At 37.0% G+C, this 25,370-nt stretch overlaps 1 protein-coding gene across 1 annotated transcript in view; it reads right to left on the minus strand.

The window, feature by feature from the left end:
• Positions 1-2,320: 2,320 nt before the first annotated feature.
• Positions 2,321-25,370, minus strand: part of ADAMTS19 (ADAM metallopeptidase with thrombospondin type 1 motif 19) — a gene marked incomplete at both ends in the record, with an annotated part of 154,936 nt that continues 131,886 nt past the window's right edge. The window contains 2 exons of the mRNA XM_080636600.1: positions 2,321-2,472; positions 5,647-5,824. Coding sequence (XP_080492726.1) covers positions 2,321-2,472; positions 5,647-5,824 — 330 coding nt within the window. The remainder of the gene's footprint in view (positions 2,473-5,646; positions 5,825-25,370) is intronic.

The raw sequence follows: 25,370 nt of genomic DNA on the forward strand, positions 1-25,370 counted from the left end.
CAAATTTCCATCCCTGGCTCCCATCCAAAAGTCTTTTTTTTTCATGATGCTGTATAAGGGTGATGGGAGGATGATTTCAGCATGAGTCACTGTTTTCAGTTTTCAACAGATACAGGAAGAGCTAAAATGTACTTTTCCGTTTTGAGATAAATCAGTTGTTCTTGCTAGTAGAATATTCAGAAACAACAGAGTATAAGCATTCAGAATTGTGCAGATGGTATCACTGGCTGATAAAAGACTGTCCTCTGGCCCCTAGTTTGGAGACATCTTTTTGCTTGATTTTTACTTGTGATTTATGTGAGAGCCGAAGTATTAGCAGGAGTGGGTACTAAATAAGTATGAAGAAAATTTAAAATAATCATTGGGTTTTTTTTGCCTGCCAACTAGAATAATTCTATTATACTTTCAAACGTGTCTGTGACATTGAGAAGCTATGCCCCAGAGCAACTGAATTTTCTGTGCATTGAAACTTTTCAGTTATACAAAATAGCACATTCCATGACCTCAAGGTTATTTTTCTTTCCTTCTTTCCTTTTCAAAACCAAGAGATACTTAATTTAAAATTATATATTAACACATCATTAAAGTTGCAATTTTTGGATACACAGCAGTAAGATACCAAACCAAACATTTTCACAGTAAAGCTATTTGAAAGCACGTTGATTTCAATGGGATTTAAGACTGCAGCTAGGTATTGTTCCTGAACAGGATCGCAGTCTTGACTGGGGGCCTCAGTTTATTAAATTGTGTAGATATCTACATCACATCTATACAGTAGGCTTTTTTTGTAAAGAATTAAAAGGAACAATCACTCAAATAAAGATGCATTCCCTTTTTGCTTTGTGTAGAAGGTATGATGCCCTTCAGACTCATTCTCTGGCTGTCTTACCTTCAGGATTTCATCACCTACACATTTTCAGTGTGCCTAAAGGCTTGCCTGACAAAATGGAGGCAGAGGACCTACCCCTCTGTTCTTGCTTGAGGTTATAGAACTCACCTGAGAGAAGTAACTTCTCCCCCACTAAATATTGCCCTGTTATACACAACTTTTCATCTATCAAAACTCACACTGGCATATCCATCAGCAGCTACAAAGGGGTGCCTAAATCAGGAGGCAGAAGGGCACTTCTTGTAGGGCCTACAGTAGCTATACCTGTTGCTATGCAGAGATTGAAGGACTGGGCTCCCAGGCAGAAATGCTCAAAAGGAGAAAATGCAAACAACAAAAGACGCTTTACTTTTTATTGAAAATGTAAAAATCATGTGAATCATGTACAATATTTTCTCATAAGGAAAATTTTAGCCGTTTCATAACGTTTCACAAAACTGTAAAACATTTCATTTTTATAAAGACTTTTTCATAAAACAAAGATAAAACTAAAGTAGTATTACAAAGCTATTTTCTAAATTGTCAACAGAACTGAAAATGTTTAACAGATTAATTCCTAGAAGTGGCAGGAGGAGGGACTCTTCCATTTGTAAATCTGCAGAAGGACACATAAAGGTATAGAGGGGCATGGGGTTGGTTGTTTTTTTTTTTTTCCCGAATGTTTAAATCAAGTGACATGTTAAGAACAGTACAGATGTGGATTCATAGGATGGTACGAGTTCTAGGATTGCATTCTTCTACGCTACCTCAAACAGTGCAACAGTGATTCAGTGTAAATCTCTACAGTGTTTCATTGATTCAATACTTGTGTTCAAGTATGTGTCCATGAGAATGATCAAAATCTCCACTTAGCAATTTTAACTTTCTTGTTTATAATATGCTATAAATTACAGTAGATTATCCCCTTCAATGTTTCTAAATCAAATGATTTCACAATACATTCTGTAATAACCTGTTCAATAATGTTAGCTTACTCACCTCAACATCTGTTGCAAAATACACAAGATCATTCTGACTCTGAATGCCAAAAATAGAATAAAATTAAAAAGGGCTTTATTTCCATATACAACAAAACTATTCAGCTAAATTAAAATAAATTCAAGATAACATGACTTTGTTTTGGCAACAGAGAGGCGACCCTACTGAAAATAAACATTTAAAATACTAGTTACTATTTTTTAAAAATTCTGATAAATGTATCCAAAATTGTTCATATAAAAATTAAGTACAAAAATGTCAGAGGTTAAAACAAGTTTGCTGTCTAACCAAAACAATTAAGGATGTCTGGCAGGCAAAAATAAATTAATTTGATTAAATTATATGTAATCTGATGATATTTGGTCTGAAGAAGCGTGGGTGTGTGTACGTGTGTGTGTGTGTTTATAAATAGTAAGACTGCAAAGAGCTGAGAGCCAGCCAGCCTGACAGAGGTCAACTCTTTTGTTGCATTTTTTGCGCATAAAAGTCCCTGCACGTCTCACAGCACCGCTGATACCACCTCATGTCTTGACAGAGGTTCTTCTCTCTTATCACCCTGCAGTACACAGGCCACTGGTCTCCCAGGCACTTGAACGTTAAAGCAGCTGCGAAAGAACAATAACAGCAAAGTAAAATACACATTACTGGTAGGTTTATCAGTGAAGAATCGGGTAGCAAAGGTGACAAGGTCACCAGAAGTGAACCTGGGAAATGGAAAGGAGGACAGATGTAGATATTCCACAAAAGAAAGACAAAAAAAAATTACTCTGGCTGTAAATATTTTCAACATTAATTTTTTTTAAAGCCAGCTTAATTTCTAAATTGGATTTAGTTACATGGAAGTTAATTGGTTTGATGTCATGCAGCTGTCTCCTCTTGAGAGGATGAAGTCCATCCTTCTGCCCTATACAGAGGCAGGTAGGGGTTGAGACCAGGGCTACATGGGAGCTGTAGAGCCAGGTCCAACAAAATGCATGAAGCAGTATCTCCAACTGAAACAGCCCTCAGCCTGAGACAGAAGTTGCCACTGGAAAAATAGGAAGCCTCAGCCTGAATAATACCAAAATGGGGTTCTCAATGACTCCTACAAGGAGGATATTTCCTTTTTAATCAGAAGCAGGTAGGGAAATGTAGGAATTAAGGCATGGAGATTGCTGTTGGTTTTCTGATCAGCTTTTACTCAAGAAATCAAGTCCTTGTGTCATGTTGTCATAAATGGAAACTGAACAAAACTACATGATGTCTTACATCATCTTTCTTTGTAAGTGAAATAATCTACCAGACCTTTAGTTTTGTCTGGCTTTTTTGATCAAAGGACCAGAAACATATTGTCTTGCTATTTTGAACACTACAGATACCACAGTATGAGGCACTTTTAAAAGGTTTGAAGACAGCAAGTCCCATTGTACATTTCTAATGCAAATCCATTTTATCTACAATAACAGAACTTAGTGTGGAGTCAATCACAGTTGATATGTTGGTAAATATGCTTGTCCAGGCCTAAATGCACAAACATTGTTCATTCCTTACCTTTTTCTGTTCACTCAAAGTACATTCAAAATGTTGTTGGTGTTTTTTTATTGCCTTCTGCTACATAAGTCTGATTGTATCATTCTGTTTTTAATTACTCTAATGGATCTTTCCACCTCCATGCCAAAGCCAGGCTATTAATCCTTACTTTCAGGCCTTTCATGTCTTCACCCAGTTATTCTGGTTGCTCTATGAGTAGTCTGTTGCTGCTTTCTGACTGGGTATCCTGGCTACTGAACTGTTCTTCAGAAAACTTCTAAAATGACAGGGATACCACACTAGCCTGAAAAGGCACCACTTGGTTTAGCCTACCTCCCATGGTTGTTATAACTATTCAGTTCTCTGTAGCAGTGATAAACATTCTGATTCAGAAGCCTGACTCCTTTGTATGCCTGTTGTACAAAACAGGCATATTTTCATTGTGTTGTCTTCTTGTGAAGTCATCTGTTCATTATCCACCTGTTTTGCTTACAAAAGCCTTTTACAGTGGTTATTATAGAAGGACCTTGGTACCAAATTTGGATATTTTGCACATTCTGTTACTTAAACTGTAGTGCATACATGGAATTAACATGGGAAAACAGTGAAAAATAGGGCATAAGAAACAGATATCATCCAAAAATCATCATAAACACTGAACTGAAAAAAACACAGAAGATCTGAGTTACTCTCCTTTTTTAATAGAAAGGAAAGAGAAAAAACTGAGTGTACTCATGAAAGAGTAGAGATGGAGTAATCCACATCAGCTTTTGCTAGCTCTACGCCCCAATCCAGAGGATCTATTCTGCATAATAGTAATTTAACTGGAGGCCAAAATAATCATATTCAAGAGAAGCACTGCACTATGTATTTTGGAGATGTTAATATTTCTACTGGATTGGAATCTGACTCCTGCTGGATGAGGTTGACCTGTAGATTACTGACATCAATGCTTCATAATCCATTCTACGACGGCAGCATAGCCAAAACTTTTTTTTTTTTTGTGCACTTCATATTATGCCAAATTTTAATGAATCTGAAGCTGTATTTTTTTCTGTGAAACCCTGTGATTTGCTTTAGTCTGTAACACAAAGATGCTTATAGCTCACCATAGAGAAAGCATCAGTGATAGAGCAATGGCCTCTTGATTCTAAGAGATTGGTTGAACTAAGAAAGATAAATTACAAAGGGTGACCTTAAACCAATAGTGAAATAGCAGAGGAGAGGGCCATAAGCAACAGCTGCGATCTCATCCAACAAGCTGAAACAATAACTACTACACAGAAATGTTTGAAGATTAAAAAATTCAAAGAAAATAGGGTTCACTGACTTAACTTAAAAGAAGTATTACACACAGCCTGAAATGTCAGACTTGCTTTCCTTGCGGGAGTAATCTATTTGACAGGGGGATTTCTCTTAACAAGAGCTCTGGAAAATCAGCTGGAAAGGGCATGCTGTCTTACAGCAAGCCTTTGAATATTTCGAAAGTTGTGCCTAAGGAGCAGATGAACAGTGTGGGGAGCTAATAGTAAGACCATCATCAACAACACACTAGGAAATAACAACAGAATTAACAGTTCTGTAGTCATGCAGTAATACAATTTCTTTGAAACCAACAGCAAGCTGAGTTCCTCCAGGAACAGCAAATGTCTTCATGTTACTAATTTTCCTTCACACATTCTAATCCATCAGGCATAGATTGAAGGCATTTGAACTAAAGACAAGTGGAAAGAGCTATTCATATCTAAGGAACAAATAATGGCCTCCTTGATCTCACAAGTATCATGAGAGCATACTTTGCCCATCTTAAAAGAGAAAATAATTTCTTACTTTAGATGAGTTTGATAAAATTAAGTGGACAAATATATATATAAAACCAAATATAATATGGTTATAACATCTTATATAATTTATAATGTATGTAATATATATATTATATATAAAAATATATATAAATTATATATAAAATTTAAATCATAGATATATAAACTTATATAATGCTTATAATCTCTCTAATATAAACATATTTTCATTTATGATGTTTTTATCCATAACATGGTTCTTCCTTGGATAACAAAACCCTTCATCATTATGAGGTACAGTCTCTGATGTACACACTGGAAAACTGAGGCAGAGAGACAAGTTTCTGCATAGCATTTACATCTCCTGAGTCCTAGCCGTCTGTTTCTAAACTAGGATAATCTTTACTCTGTGGGGAGAAAGAACTAAAACCAGATTTCCAGAGGGAATGAATCATTTTGACTGCTTACCTAACCTGGGTGATGTTATTGTGTTAACATTAATTTTCTCATTGCAGGGGTGGAGGTGACAGGGTCTGTAGGCTGCAGGCTTTTCTGAGGAAAAGCATTCATTGCCATGCTTTCCTGTGATCTTGTGCATACACTGGATGACTCGGGACTGCATCCCTTTGCCACAGGTAATGGAGCACTGGAACACACAGAAGACATATGTTCATTGGAAAGTTATTGCCTGTAAACATAAAGGTGAAATTCCAGACGAGGTGAAATCAATGGCTGCTCCTTCTGTTGTCAGCTTTCCAAGATTTATGCTTCCATTCTATTACCTAAATGAAAATCAAAAAAGCACAAATAATTCAGAAATATTAAGTGAAGGACTGATTCTAGCATCCTTCGCTGTAAAAGTCCATTCTGTGGAGCCTATGATGAAACCAAAACAAAGCAATGTGCCTGAAAGGAGCAGGGCCTGTTCTCCTATATCCATATCCTAATTTACTATTAGAGGTGAAAGAGACTGAGGAAAATATAATGTGCAATGACACTGATGGAGAGAAGCATTTTTAATTAAGCCATTACTCCTGCCAGTGCAGAAGTGCTCTTTCTACTGAACAGTATATGCCTTCTGTCTTCATGTCACATCTTCATGTTTTCATGTGCATCCCACAAATGCAACACGTGACATATGCTGACTGGCCTTTAATTAATCTTCTCATCTTGTCGCCACAGAGAATGAGATGAGAAAATGTATCAGCTGAGCACTGTAATGGGGGTAACATTCAAATTCTACCACAGGAACTTAATATATAAAATGAAAACTTGGACAGTGGTGTACAGATGCATACAAAACCTATTCCAAACCAACAAAATAATGATCACTGTATTTTGTGATACTGTATTTTGTGATCACTGTCCTTCACTGTTCTTTTGTGATCAAAATTTCACAGGACCTGAATTACTTTTGTGTCCATTGATATATGTTCTATTACTTTAACTACAAATTGCTACTTGCTAACGATTTTGACTCAAGTACTCACAAATTTCATCAAGTTTTGGAGAAATTTACTATAGGGGACATCTTCAAATAGTAATAAATTGCTTGCAATGAATGATATGAACACTGTCTGAACATTTATGCTGCTACCATCCACACAATCCTGAAAATATTTTTATCTAAAAAAATCTTAATTACATAAATATTCAGAATAGATTTCCTTGGGAGGCTTCAAGTAACACCTGAAAAGATACTGAAATGAGAAAAACAAGGAGGGGGTGCTATAACAAAAAAGGTTTGCTAACCATCATGTCCCAAGGTGGAGATGGAAAAATATAGTTTTCTGCAAAGAAAGAATGAATTTTGAGTGTAGGAAACGCTAAAGGGGTTTTTACCCTTTAGCTTTGTTTATTTATATGCTTTTGATTGATATTTTAAACACTGTTACATGGACACATGCCAAATGGTCAATAGATGGCTTGTACCCAAATATATACATCAAAAGAAGTTAGACTTATGTGTTCTGGACTCATGACACTCCAAGGAAGGTATGACACTACGATATACGCTTGAAGGGTGTTTTCACAAGGGACTGAATAAGGCCCAAAGCATAGTTCAACTTGTAACTACATGAAATCGAACACTAGCATTCTACACAGACAAGTAGACTTGATTTTGCTTCTGTTTTCAGTGATGTATATCAGTAATAACTCCATAAAGTCAAGAAAGAGCTATAATTTCTTGCAAAGTTAATCAGATACAGCCTGCATGAGCCAAGGCATGTGAAGATATTCAATTATGAATACGTAATTATGTATTCAATAGCAACCACAGTTTAACATATGAATAAATACGCTGTTTACAGGAGGGAATACAGCTGAATTCTTTTCACAGTAGAAGTCTGTCATCAAATTTGAATTTAGTATATTGCTTTTAAATGGCATGAGAAAAAGTCTCTGAATGGAATTTCTTTTTCTGAATTGTCTGCCTTTTCCTGGTACAGTTAAAAATAATTTGATTTCCTATAATGACCAAGATTATGCAAATGGTAAATATGTATAATCACAAATATGTATACACAAATTTAATGACAAGTAGCAGCCAGAACATCGATAATATATTTATCTTGCCAAATCTTATAATCTTGCCAAAATTCCAGCCACTTCTTAGTTTCCTCTCTCCATAATTTCAGAGAGGTTTCTCTTTGGAATATTTTAATGTAATAGCAAGTGAGACAATGGAATAGAAAAATAAATAAGTAACCTCTCCCCCCAAACCAAAAAAGAACAAAAAATCCCCAACAAAGCAACCTGAAAAATTCAACACCGAAGAATGAAGGAAATATGAAAGTAATATGCTGAAGATAATACGTTTAAAATAATAAGACAAAGATAATCTTTAAAGATTATCATAATGATCTTCACTTAGAGTGATTTTGTACAAAGTATTGGCTTTTTTTTTCCATTCAGTAAAAATCTTGCATGTTTATTAACCAAAGTCAGAGCATGTGTGAGTTTGGAGTATGTATGTATATTTTATCAGTTACAGAGAAAGAGAATAGGACAGGCAGGTGGATCTGGTACATAAGATTTCCTGAAAATAATTTATTTGTCCTTAACCTTTGGTTATCCTAAAATGAATAGGTGTGACCTCGCCATTGGGAGTACTGGAAGGGAAAATGGGATTTAAAAACGCTAGATCTCTGCTGACAAAACAGGCTCCAAAGGTTTATCTGCTAATTCATAATGCATAACAGTTCATGCTTGCAGATGCCTTTGTGGAGAGCACTATAGTAACAGGCACATCTTCTATTAAATAAACTCTGCTCCAGAAGCTTCTCATGACTGCAACTGAGACAATATGCAACAAACAGGCTGTCTCTCAGCTAATCAGTGATTAGGCCCTGAGTTTCTAGTTTCTATACAGAATTTGGCAAGATTTTGGTATTAAAATTGTAATCGGTGAATTGACATTCCTTGAATGACTGAGCTGCTACTGTCCTTTCTGAGATATTTCTAAGAGCACTATGAAGCATTAAAATATAGTTTTCTATTCTACGATGTATACATCTTGCTAACAACTAATATTAGTCTTGCATGATCTACTTATTAACATCTCAACTTTAGACAAAGAAAATGACACCAAATGATGACAAAATAAAATGTCTTAGTTCATATAGCAAATATGTGGCAAGGTAGGAAATAAAGAAATTCACCTCCTGTTTATATTTTTTTACAGAAATGTACTATTTTTTAACTTTGTATTTATTCTAATTTTAGAAAACTGAGAACATTTATTAAGTCTCGTGAGATATTTGGGGAAAACTGTGAGGAGGCAGGGCTACCACACTGTGATTTACAATAAAAACTTTCACAGCCAGCCTGATCAGTTTACAAATAAAGAGGTTTTTGTAAACCACTAGTGTTTTAAAATCAACCAGGAATCTGACAGTCAAGCTGTGTTCTTTCCTCTTCACACATCAGCAGCAGCAGCAGTGTCTGACTTCAGAATTGAAAATGCTACTGATTGGAAGACAGAAAAAAAACCAAACCACATCTATATTATCTCACATTCAAGGTAGTATGACATAGGGAAAAAACACTTCAGGTATGGCATTTAGTAGTGCATTTGCTCGCTACACAGACAGTGAGATACATCTTTGTCTTCATGAAGTGGTCTTAAACCTGAATTTGTGCTGCACGCACATCAGCCAACTGCTGGTATAACTGAGAGCAGTCACTGATTATTGGAGGATAAAAGGCATCATAATATTTTTCTTTTTCACTCTGCAGAGCTATGGACTTGGTCCAGTTTCACTAGGAAACATCTCAACTCTGCAAACCAGCTAGATGGAACTCAAGAGCAACCCTCATTTTGATGGTCATTTTACTTCATATGCATCTGTACATTCTAGCTGAAGCACATTCTTTCAAAACTGTTTCCTAAGGCTGCCTCACTTTTGGTTTTCTCTCACTGAAAATACTCATCCTGAGGCAAATGCCTCTCACTGGATGTATAGTTGTCACATTTTAGGTAGCACTTGTGGTATGTAGCTAAAGCTGCATAGTTGCTGAACACTTACGGAGTTTTCAAGTTTAGAACTGTAACAAAGCTTTCAACTTACAGGAAACAAAAAATACTTTTATTTTTACATATTAAGCAGTGAATTTAATCAGAAAGCAATCTATCTGTCAAAACTGCTTGTATTTTCTATGATTTTATATATAAAGTTTACATACATAAAATTTACAGAAAATGTCCACTCCAATCTGTAGCAACTTGCATCAATTCAGCAGATCAGAGAAGCTGTGGCTGCCCCATCCCTGGCAGTGTTCAAGGCTAGGCTGGACGGGGCTTTGAGCAACCTGGTCTAAAGGAAGGTGTCCCTGCCCACGCAGGGATTTGGAACCGGGTGATCTTTAAGATCCCTTCCAACCCAAACTATTCTATGATTCTATAATTATTCCCACCCCCTCCACCTCCCAAATGTCACTCTTGCATATACTATACTTTCTTTTTGGTGGTTAATTACATTTTACTCCTGACTGTTCAGATGACCTACACTTTCAGGCCATATAGCTGATTAGCAAAATTTCCCATAGGACAACTCTGTTTGTAGGTTTAGACTAAATGTTCTAATACGCAGCCAGAGGTTTTTTTATGAGGCTGTTAATCTGTGCATTTTGGACACAATCCTACAGGTACTGTAAAGCAGTTCAAGCAGCAAGACATGTAAAACATTCCTGTTAAAGATTACAAAAAATTCCTGGATAAATATAGTTAACAGCTATGTTTTTTGAATTTTTTTCTTTCTTTCAAAAAATCTGTCCACGCTGTTTGAATTTTGTCCTACTTTTGAACTTCTTCTAGACATAATTTCAAGGACAGAAACCTAGGCGTTAAATATAACAATCCCTATACTTGGCATGCACACCCGTTACCCAAGATTCCTTCTTTCTATTCCCTGCCAAAGATATATATTTTGGAGAGAATACATATTCCCAGGGCCAACAGCTGAGGAAGTTGCTGTAATGCATTAGCTGCTTCCAGCTGGCTTTCATAAGAAGTAGGAATTCCTAAATTAAGGGAAAAATTGTCACTGGCAGACAGTAATGTTCAAAATGCATCTTTCTGCCAAGACAATAGGCAATCACTGCAGAGGCTGATACAATCCACAGTGAAAAACCTCATCTGTGACAATATTAACAGAATTGACTTGGACAATTTATTTTCAAGAATAAATGGGATTGTTCAATAAAAAGGTTTTACAAGTCTAAGTAGCATTCAAAGTGGAGAGCAATGTGCTTGTAATGAAACTCAGTGATGAGTCCTACTGGAAATTATTAGCAAAGCATTCCTAATCATTTATGTATAGGTTCATCAGTTCCAGCATTTAAGCGGTTTCAATCTTTTCATAAAGTGAGTGTGAAACAAGGATAGCAAGCAATCAGAATTGAGCAACAGGATGCATATTTGCTGACATGATTGTAATCTTTTTTCTGCAACTTGTATTTTTATGAGTTTTACTTCTGAAGGCAGGTAAGATATAAAGAGGTGCATCTGTTTTCAACAAAGATTTTGTACTGAGTTTAGCAATATTCTAAAAGTTACCTAAATAAAGCAAACAATTTGCAGTTTATTTCAGAACTTTTTTGTTTTAATAAAAGCATTTATGAATAGCATAAGTAATAAAAAAAGAGGGTCTAATGGATCCATACCTAAGATGGAGTCTGAGGTCTCCCATGCATCATTTCCAGGAAGGTGTTTCTGCCTCTCTCATTTCTGACACACCCAATACCTCAGTATGCCAAATTTAAAATTCAGAACTTGTGCTAAGCTTAGCTGAAAAAATTCTCCTGTTGGTCTCCTAAGTTTAGCAAGTTTGTGTTGTCCCTATTGCTTTCACCCTCCCCCCTTTTTCCTTCTAGCTCTTCTTTCTACAAGAATTGCTACTGAATGAAAGTTCAAAAACATGAGACTTTAAAGCGAGACAGACAGAGTCACAGCTCACCTTAGACAAGTTGGGCTAGAGATAAGGATCCTATGGAGGAAACCCTCATCACCTTATCTTAGGAATCTAGACCTTTATTTTCTCTTCCTTTTTTTTAAAAACAAACAAAAAAAAATCCTAGTTAGCTTCCCATGCAGAACAATTCAGTTGTTTGGTGAATGATGTGAAGCTGCCTTTGGTAACAAGACAAGAAACAATTGAAAGTTTACAAGTAAAATTTGGTTGAGGAAAGACATGTAGAATTTGGTGAAATATGATTATTAATGAAACAAAAACAAATTTTTTTTTTTTTTTTTCTAGGACTATATAAAAATCTATACTTGAGAGTATCATTACTCATTTACTCTGAGTCAATACTGGGGTTTGAAAGGCTTCAATCTCAGCAGACTCACTGGACTCAGCTCAGAAATAGCAAATTCTTTGTATTTGAAACCCAGGCTCAGTTCCCCAGTTTCCTTCTTGGATGAACTGATGAAACATTGTGTCCCACATAATGATTTAAAAATCTTAATGTCCCAGTGAAATTAGTTTATTTTGTTAGGACACGTGGACTTATAAGTGCATTTAGGAAGCCTGCTTGGAGAACTACTGGTGGAACAAGAGCAGGCTCAAGCTCAGGGAAGGCTGACACTGGACTATGTAAGAAACAGGTAGAATACCCTTGAATTTTGAAGGGAAAATTTCTTGCACAACTAAAGAGTTTTCTAATGTGGCCCACAGAATAGATTTGGATCCCTCTGGAACCAGAAAAAGAGCAAACAGTAAAGGCATTTTTTTCTGGTGGATTCTGCCACTAGCTTTATACTGACTTAAAAGCCCTTATGATGAATATTTTCTTTTCCTCTTCAAACAGAAATCTGATTATCACTGTATTATTTAAAGAAAAATTACTAAGATAAAAGTTCCTGAAAACTTCAGCATTAAGCTGCAAAGACTCCATTTATGAGAACCTGGAATACTGCTCCACAAAAATAATGGACTGTATTACAGCCTCCCATTGCCAACCCCCCAGATCAAGGCAGATATCAGCATTTTCTTCCATCATTAATGAACTATGTCAAAGCACAGACAAAAACTGTATCACTCTAATAGACGTAGGAAACCATGTTTCTCTATATGCTCCAGATGTACTTTAATTTCATATGATTTTCAATTTTGTATTTATAATTTCTAAGAATCTATATTTAATACAAAAATACATTCAAGTTTTAAGACCATTCTAAGCACACCTCCATCTGAAAACAATCAGTTCTTTATCCTTATTTAGGACCTTATCACATTGTTATGTAGTATTTGACATCAGAACACAGGTGGATTTTACAAAACTAAGCTGGTGAATGATCAAATGATCATTTACCCATCAGCATACTACATGGCTGTAGTATTCTACAGTAAAAAGTGGACATTTTCAGGCTTATTGATTATATACAAATAGATCCTCAAAGAACATTTTTTAAATGGCAGGGCAAGCTTGGCTTTTCTATTTAAAAAAACCCAAACCAAACCGAAAAAAAAAGAAGAGCTAGGCAATTCGTCCAACACTCAAGTCAAAGTTTCACCACGACAGTGCTACCTCTTTTCTTCAGGTAAAGACGCTCAGCAAAATATGTATCCTTGCTTAAGCTTAAATGTGATATACTCTAAATTAACTGAAGACCATTACAATTTATAGATCTATAGGGCAATCATAAAATTCTTCCAATGGTCCTCAGTGATGTGAAGCCTTAGCTTTTATTTTCTCGGTTCTGTGAACTGTGTTTCTCGTTCATGGTTTCTAAAGAAAATAAAGCTGAAATAAAATAGTCAACTTTTTTTTTTTGTTTGTTTGTTTTTTGTTGTTGTTAAGTAATGCAGATCTGTGACAGTTGTGATACTCTAAGAAGTGAAAGCAAACCAAGCACCATTTCTTTGGGATCTTTACCCTCCAGCCAAGGAAACAAACAACTCCACCCAACAGCAGTTTTACAGAACTATGGCTTGTTTTCAATGTCTTTATGGATATTTTATCAATTCTGAAGATACTACAGGTTTCACTAACGATCTAAGTTACCTTCAAAGTATGTCAGCAAAGAAACGTGAAGGAAAAAATTACTTGTTAGAGCCATGTGATAAAATTGATTGTACAGATGGAGCTTGTAACTCTCTAAGAGGATTCACACTTAGTGGATTAAACTCAATAGTGCCAACACTTTGTATGTCATGCTATATATATTGCTGCCATTAGTGCTTAGTGATTATTATATCTCACACTTTCATATCTGAGATACCACTGCATGGTATTTTGGCATATGACTTTCCATTGATTATGGATTCCATTATGATTCCATTGATCAAACAGACAGGAATCTGGAAGCGGTTAGATTTGACAACCTCAAAATTACCTTTATTTTTCCAATGACATTAGTTGAGGATGTCATTCTTGACTGATGAAAATTAACTCTTGGTTCATTAACAATTTAACGTTAGCATGTATCACAATGCTGACCTGCTGTTCTGTAGAAAACCTTCCAGGGAAAAGCATAGTTCCTCAGCACAAAAACAAAATTAAGGGATTATGGCATTTCTAATGAAAAGACAATTCAAAAAACCCATTAAGGACATAAAGCAAATGTCATAGGAGCGGGGGGAAAGCCCTCCAAGAACCCCTTTCCCTTCCTCTTGAAAATTTCTACTAGTTTATCTATTTACCTTTCCAGAAATCAAACAAACATATGTCAAAAAGCTTTTCTTCTACCATATAAAATTATTTGCTTTCAAAGAATGCCATGCACTCTCATGTTTTTCCAGTAGTCTTATAAGTGATTTAAGATGAGCTCTTAAATAATAGAGCTCATCCCTAACAATGACTTTACTTCCCTTCACTATATCTACCAAATTTTAAATCATGAATATTTGAAGTGATAGCAGGTAACTCAGCTAAATGGATATGAAAGATATTAAAAAGGCCCAAACAACAAGTTGTGAGTTTATGAAGAAACTGAACCCCAAGGAAATTTTTTCTTTTTTTTTTTTTTTTTTTTTAATGAAATACCATGATAGAGTCATAGAATCATTTCAGGTTGGAGAAGACCTTTAAGATCATCAACCCCAAACATTAACCTAGCAATGCCATGTCCACCACTAAACTATGCCCTAAATGCCACATCTACACATCTTTTAAATACCTCCACGCATGGTGACTCCATCATTGACCTGGGCAGCCTATTCCAATGCTTGACAGCCCTTTTGGTGAAGAAATTCCTTCTAATATCCAATCTAAACCTCCCCTGGTGCAACTTGAGGCCACGAAGATGAAGACAGGATCAAGTGTTGGGCTTGTTCAGCCTGGAGAAGGCTCAGGGGAGACCTTAGAGCAGCCTTCCAGTACTTAAGGAGGGCACACAAGAAATCTGGAGAAGGACTTTTTACAAGAGGATGTAGTGACAGAGCAAGCGGAAATGGCTTTAAACTGAAAGAGAGGAGACGTATATTAGATATTAGGAAAAAAATCTTCACTGTGAGGGTGGTGAGACACTGGAACAGGTTTCCCAGAGAAGCTGTGGCTGCCGCATCCCTGGAAGTGTTCAAGGCCAGGCTGAACAGGGCTTGGTGCAACCTGGTCTAGTAGGAGGTGTCCCTCCTTGGAACTAGATGATCCTTCCAACCCAAACCATTTTATGATGATTCTATAATGAAGAAAGACATTGAGGTGCTGGAGCATGTCCAATGAACAGTAACAAATCAGGTAAAGGGCTAAGGGAAATAGGGCTGTTTAGCATAGAACAAAGGCAGCTTAGAGGAGAACTTACCACTCTCCACAACTCCCTGAGAAGAGGTTGTAGTAAGGTGAGTGTTGGTTTCTTCTCCCAAGTAACAAGATACAGGACAACGAGAAATCATAGAATCATAGAATGATATAGGTTGGAAGAGACCTTATAGACCATCTAGTTCCAATCCCCCTGCCATAGGCATGGACACATTCCACTAGACCAGGTTGCTTAAAGCTTTCTAATTAAAATTTACGCTCTTTCAGCTTAATCTTACCTCTTTCAGCTTCTTGTAGCGAGGGGCCCAAAACTGAACACAAGATTTGAAGTGCGGCCTCACCAGTGCCCAGTACAGGGGGATGATCACTGCCCTGGCCCTCCTGGCCACACTATTGCTGATAGAGGCCAGGATGCCATTGGCCTTCTTGGCTGACTGGGCACAAGCTGGATCATTTTAGGCTCCATTAATCAGCACTCCCAGGTCCTTTTCCACCGAGCAGCTTTCCAGTCACTCTTCCCCAAGCCTGTAGCATTGCTGTGGGGTTGTTGTGGTCCAAGTGCAGGACCCTGCACTTTGCCTTGTTGAACCTCATACCATTGGCCACTGCCCATTGATGCAGCCTGTACAGATCCCTCTGCAGAGCCTTCCTGTCCTCCAGCAGATCAACACTCCTACCCAACCTGGTGTCATCTGCAAACTTACTGAGGGTGCCCCTGATCTCCTCAATCAGATAATTGATAAAGATATTAAACAGAACTGGCCCAGTACTGAGCTTGTGACTGGCTACCAGCTGGATTTTATTCCATTAACTACCAGTCTTCGGGCTTGGACATCCAGTCAGTTTTTTACACCTGTACATGAAGCCATGAGCAGCCAGTTTCTCCAGGAGAATGCTGTGGGAAAGAGGGTCGAAAGCTTTACTAAAGTCTAGGTAAACAACATCCACAGTCTTTACATCATCCTACTAAGTGGGTTACTTTGTCATAGAAGATCAGGTTAGTCAAGCAGGATCTTTCTTTCATGAGCCTGTGCCCTGTGCTGACTTGGCTTGATCGCCTGGTTGTCCTGTACATGTATGTGATGGCACTCAAGATAATCTGCTTCACAACCTTCCCCAGCACCAAGGTCAGACTGACAGGCCTCTAGTTCCCTGGATCCTGCTTCTGGCCCTTTTGCACAGGCATCACATTTGCTAACTCCAGCCAGCTGGGAGCTTCCTGGTTAGCCAGGACTGCTGCTAAGTGACTGGAAGTGACTCAGTGTCCACTTCCACCAGCTCTCTCTATACCCTTGGGTGGATCTCATTTGGCCTCATAAACTTGTGTGTGTCTAAGGGGTGTATCAGGTTTGCTGACCACTTCCTGTTGGATTATAGGGGTTTAATTCTGCCTCCTGTACCTGTCTTCTGGCTCAGGGGCCTGGCTGCCCCCAAGAACGTCTGGTCTTACTACTAAAGGCTGAGGCAAAGAAGGCATCAAATACCTAAGCCTTTTTGTCATCCCTTCTCACTGTATTTTCCCCCACATGCAATAAAAGATGGAGATTCTTCTTAGCCCTCCTTTTGTTGTTACTGTATTTAAAGAAACATTTTTATTGTCTTTCACGGCGGTAGCCAGATTAAGTTCTAGTTGGGCTTTGGCCCTTCTAATTTTCTCCCTGAATAACCTTACCTCCCTGTAGTCCTCCTGAGCTGCCTGCCCCTTCTTCCAAAGGTCATAAACTCTCATTTTTTCCCCCTGAGTTCCAGCCAAATCTCTCTGTTCAGCTAGGCCGGTTGGCTCGTCTTTCAGCACATGGGGACAGCCTGCTCCTGGTCTTTAAGATTTTGTTCTTGAAGAATGTTCGGATTTCCTGGACTCTTTTGCCCTTCAGGACTGCCTCGTAAGGAAGCCTGTCAAACAGGCTCCTGAAGAGGCCAAAGTCTGCCCACTGCAAGTCTAAGGTGGCAGTTCTGCTGACCCCCTCCTTTCTTCTCTGAGAAGTGAAAACTATGCTTTTGTGACTGCTATGCCCAAGTCAGTCCCCAACAATCACATTACTCACAAGTCTTTCTCTGTTCATAAGCAGCAGGTCCAGCAGGATGCCTTCCCTAACTGGCTCACTCACCAATTGTGTCAGGAAGTTATCTTCCACACACACCAGGAACCTCCTGGACACAATGCCTTCCAGCTCCTCTTGTTTCTTACCTATGTGGCATGCATTGGTATAGATGAACTTCACCTGGGCTATTGATCCTTCCATTTTTGGGGGGAAGAAGCCCTAATTCCTACATGACCATTCTCAGGTGCCTCCATGGTTTCTAACACATCAATAACCCTTATGTCTTTGCTGCCATATAGATCTCTATCCCCTACCTTCACTGAGATGGCAGGCCGAAGGACGTCGTTCTTCACCATCCCTCACACATTGACGTGCTCCCCTCAGGCTTATCTCTAGTGAACTTGGTTTTATCCCTTTTCCCTTTCAAATCTGGTTTAAAGCTCTATGAATGAGCCCTGCTATCTCCTGTTCAAAGATCCTTTCACCCACTTTGAGATCAGCTTATCCCATGTGATCCCACATAACAAGTTTTTGTTTTTGAAACAAAAACCTTAAAAGCAAAACAGAGAAAATTGAGTAAAAAAAAAACCACCAAACAACCCCAAACTTATAACTATCCATAAAACTTTCACCAGGTAATTATTTCTTCAAAATGTCTAAATACATTATTCATTGGAAGAAAATGGATTTCCAGATAATAATTCTAACTGCTTTATTAGTAGGAAAACTGAAGTGTAACACTTTCATTATGAATGACGAGATCACCCAAAAGCATGACTGTCCTGAAAGAGCTATCAAAGGGCCAGGAGATAGACAATGTTAAGGTGAGTTGATGTGATCCTGTGATAAACTTCCCAAAGAATGATCATTGCTTTTACGTGAACTCTGTTTTATGTCAATATTATTGGAAGTATTTGTGGCAAGGTTAGATGAGAGAACTCTGGAGATTAAATGCAGATCTATGACCAACAGCCTGAAACAGCACATATAAAGTGGAAAAGAAAATCTTTCTCTGAGTATTTAAAAATACAGAATACTGCCAGTAAGTCTTTAAAACTGGTAAATGAACAATATTAAGTAGTTATTCTGATTCTGTCTTGCCAGTCAGAAATCACAGTCTTGAATTTGAAACAATTATCTTAAAAAAGTCTTCAAGAATTAGCTGTAAATTGTATTTTTAAAGTATTTTCAGCTCACAACTAGTTGCAAGCTATTAAAAATAGTAAAATGTGAGAATCACATAAATTAAAACAAAGTAACAAAAAACCCCAATACTTTTGTGAGAAAATAAGGACTTCATAGAAGATCAAGTTTATTACAAGAATGAACACCTGAAGCAGTATTATCTATGTTAACTGACATAAAAAAAAATAATAAGACAAAAAAAAATGCATGAAAGAAAAAAAGTTTTCCAACACACAAAAATCAGATCCCATAAGAGCAGAAGGATTACATAAATTCTAACAGAACCAGCTAAATGAGTTACATGTTGGCAGATGATACAATCAGAGATGCTGAGGAAAATATTCTGGAAAGAGAGAGAGATGATCATAGAGATGGAGATATACCAGGCAAAAAAATGTTTATTGGATTAGGTTTCAGCACTGGACATTTTCCTGAACACAACAGCTTCGGAACGACTTTTCAGTTATCAGAGAAAAAATCTAGGCATTTTGTGAACAGACCAATGAAATTATTTGCCTGGTGTGTATCACTAAGCTAAGGCAAGACATTAAGACAGAAATTAGAGTAATGAACATGAAGCAAAAGCGTATACTGAAAAGATAAAAAAAGTATTTGGTTCAAAGTATCAGGGGACTTGTGGTGTTATGTGATGGTATTTTTTTACACATAAATTTAGCATAGCTTCTTGAGACCCTGGAATTCTGATGATGAGTACAGTCCCTATATTATAAAATTTTGTTGAGAATAATCTTTTTAGATCAATCCTGACTGAGCAAGAATTAGTGTCGCCACAAGGACACTTAAGGGATGCTCCGTGTTACTACTCTTCCTCATTCAGAAGAGTACTCTAGGATACAAATCCTGCTAGTTGGGCTATAAAGTTCTGCATTGTAATGGTTGTGTGGTAGGGTGTTAGAATAAAGATTTCACTGGTAAAGCACTATTTATCTACCTGCAAATTATGCATTATTTCATTTTTCATGAAAACATGTCAGCTTAATATTCGGGAGCTGAAGCCATGCTTGAACAATACTGTTACTATCCTAGACATTCAAATTTTTTATGTCACTGTGTATAGTCAAAGACTATTTTTAAAATGAAAAAAAAAAAAAAGTAAATTAGCATTTTGCAAATCCACTTTATGCGGGTTTTGGACTCTAGATTATGACTCTATTCATCACAGTTGAAAAGGGTTATTAATGCTAACAGACAGTACCAGCACTTTTCAGACCAAACATCCACTCTGCCAGTTTTCAGTAAGCCTGTAGGAAGAGTAATTTGTCTGGAAAGAAGGGTGTCATATAAAAAACCAAAGTGGATGCCCTGGATATCTGAATCCAGAATACCACTAAAACAACTATCACAGCTACCTATCTTTTTTGCGCAATGCCAGATTGCCAAATCTGTCAATCCAATAAACAGCTGGACAAACTGCCAGTATGGAACATAATTACAGAAGGTAAAGGGACAGTTAGATGTTAACAACAGAAAACAGCAAAATAGAGATCATGTGTACAGCATGAATACCTACAGTCTACTCAACTTCAGATAAAATGGGCTACATGGCATAGTGAAAAGTTTTCAAAATTCATACCAACTCACAAGCAATTTCCGCTTCACTAGAAAGAGAAGTCTGGTTTCTCACACCAGTAAGCAAGAACAGAGTCAATCATACCTGTCAATTTTAAGGAGTGGCAGACACTGTTAAGGCAAGCAGCAGCCAGATTGCTTCACTTACAGCTATGGTTTCAGGCTGTAGGTAGAACCACAGAGGCTATGGCTGGAAGGAGCATCCATAAAATTTGTAAAGCTGCCCAAAAGTTCAAAGTCTATGACTCCATACTAACAATATCTAGTTCTGAGATACTGTTGGAAAGCATAATTTATTTATAAAGTTCTGAATTATCCATTTTAGAGCATTTTTATCATTTTAATTCTACTTCCAGGGAGTAAGACAACCCTAGCCTGTTCCAGCATATTTCAGCTCTCCTTTTCTTTTAGAATTTCCTAGACTTCCTTTAACTGTTAATCAGTCAACCTTTTAACTACTGATCTGTGACACTAGCATGCATCTCCCTGGAAACCTCTTTAAAATCAGCACAATCCAAAGCAATTTCATGCAATTGCTGAATTCATCAATATTACCCATTTCTTTTTTCAGACAGGCTGTGTAAGTGAATCTCCTCTTTCCCCATACCACTCTTTCAGATGGCACTCTGCAGCATACTGTACATCATACAACAAGACTGGTTGTACATGCCTGCTTAAGTACAGGTTTCCAGTCTGGCATTCACAAAACTTTGCTTATCCTAAAGAGACTTGTAGCAAAAACCAGCAAAGATGTCCCAGTATATCTAAGTGTGGTACAGATACCAGAATTTCCCATTTGTGTGCAGCTCTGTGTGTGTAAAAAATTGATATTTTTAAAATCCTTTCCAGTCTTATTAGTGTTTTTACCTAGTATTAAGGGTGGTCTTATTCTGTCTTTCTAGAAACTAACATGAAATTACATTTATTCCAGGCAAAATACTACAGTACATTGACCTAAAAAAAACCCCACCTTTATCTAAAACAAATTGTGTTAATATTACCGGATTGGTTAGAAATGTACAAAATCCTCACTCTCATTTCATTTTATTGACATCTTCCATATGATTTGATCATACTTCAATTCTGAAACAAAGACATACCTCACTTGCTGGAAACTAACTGTATAATTAAGTCAATATAAAAGTTATTAACATAATGGCAGTATTATTTTGACTTCTATTATTTCACAAAAATAACACAATTTCTTTGTCCATAAATCTACGATTAGTGTCATATTTTGACTTATGGCCAGCACTGTTCCTGGAATCTGAAAAAGCTAACAAATTTGAATGGGAATCCAAAGAATAAAACCAAGGCTAATTACCTTGTCAGTAACATTAACATTACCCAAATTCTACTTTTTTTAATTGAGGAGCAGCAAGCAGTTGAGTCAATTTTCTGTGGGAATTTAGGGGTGGTTTAAATATTTAAAAATACAGTTTAAAGACTGGATGTTCCATGCTGTTGAATCACTGGCAAAAAACAATTTTTTTTTTCTTTTATCTGTCAATTTTGACATGTTCTTTGATTGGGATAGAAGAGGATCAGTCCTCGTCACTGATAGCTGCTTTTTGTACCAGTCAACTGGGACATCTCTCTGTGACCTGTTGGGTTCATTCTGTCTCCCCCCAACAGCTGGAGGCTTGACTTCCCCAACAATAGACACATGTGATTTCTAGTGGGCACTTGCATGTACTATCTTAAATAAATAAGTTGGAAAGTAGCCTCAGATGTCCTTTCAGACTTACTGGAAAAAAAATTAACAGATTAACCTTTGTTCCCCATTTTCACTTCTTCAGGCTATTACAAAGTGAACCTCTTCTGAACCATTGGGACCATTATCCTAGATGTTGTATTTGACTACTCTGTATCTTCGGTCTAGTACATAGACACTATTTAGAAAGTCTACTGCTGCTGATTCTTCAGTTTCTACTGAATGCATTCCCTTTCCAGCTTCCACAGCCAAATCTTTCCTGGGCTCCTATATACATACTTTATACTGCTTCATCTTACAAATGGCTGCTCCTAAATTCTACTGTGTTGTACAGTGTTTTGATCCTATTATCCCCTGATGAATCTTTCCAAAAAGTTTCTGGTATAATATCATATCAAACTTAAGCTTTTAATTAATATTTTCAAAACCCACTTTCCAAATTATTCTCCGTTCCCAAAATTCATCCTGCCTCTCATGTTTCATTTATTCCACTGATGTTCTGAAGATTCTACATAGTAGCAATAAAAACAACAATGAAAAAATTCCTACATGAAGCATAGTACCTTAGTCCTGTTTTTCAACCACTCTATGCTGTTGACATTCAAAGTCCGTTTTGGAGAGTGACTACTACAATGATGTGAACTTCTCTAGTAAGCCAGGTAGATGTGTAAACACAAAGTTCATATGCATTTCATTTCACTTCTCCCCTGCCTACTTGTTTACCTTTAGATAATTAATTTCTTTGAGTGTGACCCTATCCTGGCATAGCCTTGAAATGAATGGCAACGGGCAGCTTAGTAAAGGCCACTGCTGCTAGTAAGACTGAGCTACACCTCACCCTAACCAGCACTATAGTAGCTATGGGCTTTCTTCATCTGAATCTAACCTTTGCATTGTTAAGTTTGGTATTCCAAGTATAGCATTCACTGGGAAAAGATAATGTAATTGGTAATGTTGCTAGGTGTTGGCTTCAGAAGCTCAGTTTGAGCCTTTATTCTTTACTCTCTCATCATACTAATTTTCCTCATGAAGGCAGGGACAGAGGCCAACTGATGTTCAGAACAGCTATGTTCAGCATATTGACTCACCTTGCTGACTTAAGAGCTATTATGGAGTTTAATGCTGCATACAGGCCAGCTTATACAGCACACTTTTAAATTAATCAGAGTTTTAAAAAGATTGGTGTATTTATTGATTATTGGAGCTGCAATTTTGGTCAAATTTTATTTGATCTTGGTATTAATGTTAAAACATTGAGCATAAGAATTATTTGATCTCTATGTGACTGTACCTCTAAAACAAATTAACTCCATTAAAGCACTACTATGATTATTAATAATGTTATTTTTCAGTAATAGTGCTATTTAAGCTTCATTTTAAATTATGCCTTAGGAGTTCAAGGAGAGCAGCAAAGCCAATAAAGGATCACATTAAGGCTCTTGTTTCGATGTGTGAAAGATGTCATCTAATTTTTTCAAGCCAAGTCTTGGCATTAGCTTGGGTGAACTTGGCGCTGCTCAAAGGAACAGCCTTCTGTCAATGTCAAGAACAATCCTAAAGAGTAAAAACAGTGAACACAGAAGGCTGCACTGAACTTCTGAGTTAGAAACAAACATTGAGCAAAGATTAATATTTATCTGAGTTTTCCATTTGTTTCCCCCATTGCAGACATATTAACATGTATGCCATGACTTCATGTTGCTAGGTACTCTAGCAATGGAACAGAATAGCAACAGGGAAAAAAAAAAAAAATCCAACTACATTTTAAATTGAACTCATGTCTCTGTAGAGAAACTAAAGTATATATTTTTTGGTGTAAATCTTGGAAAATCTCAACTGCACAACTCACAGTCAGGCTGGATGTTAACTGTTCAGCAGATTTTGTCAGTTCCATATGAAATTATTTCCTTATCTGCTAATTTTGAAATTTAAAGTACAATTTTGGTGAGAGCATTACAGCTTTAACTGTGGGAAGAAAGCAGAACTAACAAGATGTCAGTAAATTTTAAACAGGAAGAAGTAAGTCCTTGTACATTCATCTATGACATGGATGTTTGTGAAAAATATATGAGCTAGAGGATAAAGATCTTTTCTCCAGAGGGCACTGGGAACACAGTGGAACTGCCTAAGCATCCCCACATAGCCTCAGCACCCTAAATTTAACTGCTTCAATTAAGAAAGCAGATAGTAATTTCTCCATAGTCTACTCCCTGTTGCTACTGGTGTCAAATGATGGAAGTTTTTTACTGCACTTCTGTGGTATATAAAAACCTTATTGCCAAACACATCTTGTAAAATTAACGCTGTTACTGAAGGTTAGTTGCTTCTTTTGCTTTAAAAAATAACGAATATACTATTCTGTGCTTTTGAAGAACTAAGGTATGGGGGTTATCATCTAGTTTTTGTGAAGCTGTTCCAAAATATTTTCAAATATTTTAAATTATCACCACTAGAATAAAAAAATCCAAATCATGTTACATTATCCTTCATCCTTTAAAAGTGAAAAAAGGCATGGAATAAATAGTAATGTGATCGTGACAATTTGTACCCTATCATCATAAAATGGGAGCTCCCAAGCAGAATTCTATGAAACACCACTTGCCCACAGAGTACTTGCAGCTAGTTCTTGGAAGGCTGGCTAGGCATACACTGCTGGCTTTAGTCCTTGTTTCCAGCTGTTACCTCACATGAAAGACAACTAAAAATACGTTAAATACTTCTCCATACAAGCAAGTTAAAAACTGCTGCAATAATGTTATGCCCTGAAAGTAGTTGTGTGCAAAGTCATGAAGAGAAGCAAGGAAAGAAAAAATAAACATTACAGTTTCTCTGTTAAAGTGTGGTCTGTGATATGGCAAGAGAAAACCTTGACATGGTTCAATTTCAGTATTACAGCATGGTTTGGATATTCAAAACTGCACCAGATCTTCAACCTACAACACACTCAATTACAGATCTAACCACTGTTTTCTGTTACAGTTTGGCCTGTGCTTATATACCTCACTGAAATAAAAATCCATATTCCAAGGAAATAATGTACTGACAGCTACATCAAGTGTTCAGAACAGACAATAATAGATGCTTCCTAGATATTAAATGGTCTGTGTGGAAATTTAATAGGCTAAAGGTGCTTCTTTATAAGGCTGGAGCGTGTAACTTACTGGAAAGACAAATAAAATTTGCAAACACAAATTAATGAAATGCGTAAACTGTGATGTTGAAGTGAGCTACAGTTTCTGAAGCTGCTTGCCTGCCTACTGACAACAGTTAATTTATACCAGACTTCCATGATACTGAAGATTCATCTCATGCTTTCTTCTTATTTCTGGTTTTCATTTATACTGTGGTCTCAGTGTGACCACCTGTTTTGGGTAGTTTGGGTTATTTTTTGGTTTGGTTTTTTTTGTAGCCTTATTGTTCTCTCAGTTGGAGACTCCTACACTTCTGATAAAAGCAAT

Source organism: Psittacula echo (genome assembly GCF_963264785.1).
Source record: "Psittacula echo genome assembly, chromosome: Z".
NCBI classification, from domain to species: domain Eukaryota; kingdom Metazoa; phylum Chordata; class Aves; order Psittaciformes; family Psittacidae; genus Psittacula; species Psittacula echo.